General features: G+C 39.4%; 1 protein-coding gene across 1 annotated transcript in view; it reads left to right on the top strand.

Moving 5' to 3' along the window:
- DHX15 (DEAH-box helicase 15) overlaps positions 1–2,822 on the top strand; it is a 28,459-nt gene that overhangs the window by 8,423 nt on the left and 17,214 nt on the right. Inside the window, exon 4 of the mRNA XM_015828002.1 lies at positions 2,351–2,437. Coding sequence (XP_015683488.1) covers positions 2,351–2,437 — 87 coding nt within the window. The remainder of the gene's footprint in view (positions 1–2,350; positions 2,438–2,822) is intronic.

The raw sequence follows: 2,822 nt of genomic DNA, 5'->3' as shown, positions 1-2,822 counted from the left end.
CTTTTGCATTGGGGGGAATAAGCCTCTGTGACGTAAATAGACGGCTGGACGCATATTTCAAGTTGACCAAGCTAGGGCAGTAGTAAGTTACGGTTATCCTGTTACGAACTCATGGTCGTTTTCCATTTTTTCCCCCTCCCTCAAATTAAGAACACTGGCTTTGTTTGCTAAGTTTGGTCCAAGCATACAAACATTGGAGCTTTTGTAATGCAATAATAGATGAATCCTGAATGCCCGGTTCCTTTTCTGGAAAACATGAAAAAAAACTCTCTCTTTTTTGGGTAGTTGCAAATACTTAGCAGGTCCTTGCAGAATATCAGTAGCTGACACACACACAGCCCTGATGGATCTGCCTAATCCACATAGCTTATTTCTACAGTAATAGGAAGAAAATAACACCCCCCTCCAAAAAAAAAGCTATTTTTCTCAATACTGCAAAGTTAGGCATCCTTTCCATCAGATATAATTGTGCTTGGTGCACAATCCAAGTTTGTACTGGACTGTTTTGCAGTGTATAAAATTATAAGGTGTTTTGCAGATCTCCCTTATGGGGAATTGGGTAGGTTAGATTGGAAGGAAGCCTAACTTGTGTATCTTCGTTTAGGAGGAGTGAATAATTTTAATTCCATACCAGTTAACGGCATCGGGAGCCCACGTGTGTCTTACAAGCCCAAAGTCTTTACAGTAGTGGCCAAAATTGTGGAAACCTTTTGGGAAAAGTGTATTTTTGAGGTTTGATGGCTAATAACACCACTTTTTTGGGGAGTAGTACCATAAAATTATATATCAATGGAAAGATCATTTAATCAAGAATGTAATGCAACCAAGTTTGTTCAGTTATCTGTACTGTATTCTATGAAAAGATATAGCCAAATAAACAGAAAAAGGAAGCACCACTTGCTCAAGTTGATATCAAGTAGCTTTCCTTCACCTGATTGTAGCCAATGAGCACGAGTGTTTAGAGAGCCAATCGGGTGTCATCTTGTTTTGGCCATGAGCCAATCAGATCACAGTAGGATCCAGTTATTGATGTCCTGTATTGAAGCTGAGAGGAGGACATTTGTCAGTGTGTTATGTGATGGCCATCAAGTGGGTTGGGTTTTTTTTGTGTGTTCTTTCACTTAGTGAGCTTGTAAAACGTAATAAAATTAAAGTCATGGTGCAAAGAGTTGACCGATCGTCCAGGAAGCGATGTAAAATAGTATTTATTAAGTGAACGAGGCTACAATTATAAAGAAATTAGAAGAAAAATGGGTGGAAACTTAACCAAAGGGGGCATTTCTACGGTGCACTTTTCCCAAAAGGTTTCCACAATTTTGGCCACTATTGTACATTGTCAGGCCGTAAAGTTGGGAAGCAAGTTAACAGAGAAGATGATTTTTCCCATCAGCCACACCTGACCTGCAATTTTTCACAGTTGTTTCTTGAAATGCAGGTCTCCTGGGACAAGCCCTAAAAATACTTCTAACTAGATAGATAGAATTTGTAATCAGAATATCGTATCTGGGCATGAAAAGCGAAATAAGAATATGCTAAGAACTTGGACTAAGGGAAGCTTTGGGTTCCCCAAACATAACTTGTTCTGAAATTATAAATGATTGGGATATTTTGAACGCGGATGGGGAATTAAAATGAAAAAAAAAGAAGCAAAAATAGGATATGGACTAAGTAAATGGAAACTGAGTGCCAATGCAACTAAGATATGTTTTGGTTAGAAAAGATATTCTAAACTGATATTATTGACACTATGAGAAAAATGTAACAAATGTTGATACGCAGTTGTATATTTACTAACAACAGTTAAGAATTGTATTTGCTTAGTGGGGGAAAATGGTTATTGCCAGAAGAAAAGTGGATGTACTGGAGGGTGTGACATCGGACTTAGTCTGAAGAAGCTCACGTGCGGCACGGAATCACTAATGGACTCCGTCATCACGTGGTCTGATGGGCCCTTGATTGTGAAAATAGAAGATTAATAAAACATTTATTTTTGAAAAAAAATACTTCTAAGGTGCAACTGGCCTGGAATGGGATTGTTTGACCTAAGTGACAGTCCTGCATTTCACAGAGTCCTGAGTTTTAAGTAGAAATGTGAAGTATTTTGAAAGGGGCACGATGGTGGTACGATCAGCGTAGGAGCACCCAGCCAATACGAGACAACTGCGCGTTGCAAGTTTTCCCCTTTAATCTGCTCTTCGGTTACTCCACCGTTTTTCTGCCTGGTCTGACGGACCCCCCCTCTGCCTGGAAGTTGCACCTGGCTTCCATAAGCCATTTTTTATGTGCCCCCAACATTTAATGTTTCTGTGCAACACGGGCAGCAGAAAACCCTCGTGTCTTTTTTCGACAGGTGGTCGTATCAACTAATATTGCTGAGACATCATTGACAATAGACGGTGTTGTTTTCGTCATTGATCCTGGCTTTGCGAAACAAAAGGTAAATAAAGTTCTTATATATATATATATATATATATATATATATATATATATATATATATATATATATATATATATATATATATATATATATATATAAACAAACACACACACTCACTCACTCACACACAAACACACATACACACATACATATATATATTTATACATATATACACACACATATACACACATACACAGGGCTTTTTTTCAGCCGGAACGCGGCGGAACCGCGTTCCGGCACCTTTTTCCGGGCCGGCCGCACCGGAAATAGCCCCTCCCACACCGGAAATAGCCCCTCCCAAATTTTACTTGCATTCCTGTTCTCTAAAGGGGCGGTCCTAGGGTTTGATGAGGGCGTGGCCAGGTTTGAGTTCCGCCACCTTTTC

This window comes from Protobothrops mucrosquamatus, unplaced genomic scaffold, assembly GCF_001527695.2.
Source record: "Protobothrops mucrosquamatus isolate PMUCROS unplaced genomic scaffold, P.Mucros_1.0 scaffold4145, whole genome shotgun sequence".
Lineage (NCBI taxonomy): Eukaryota > Metazoa > Chordata > Lepidosauria > Squamata > Viperidae > Protobothrops > Protobothrops mucrosquamatus.
The sequence above is the reverse complement of the archived record's forward strand: the minus strand, read 5'-3'. Positions and strand labels throughout refer to the sequence as shown.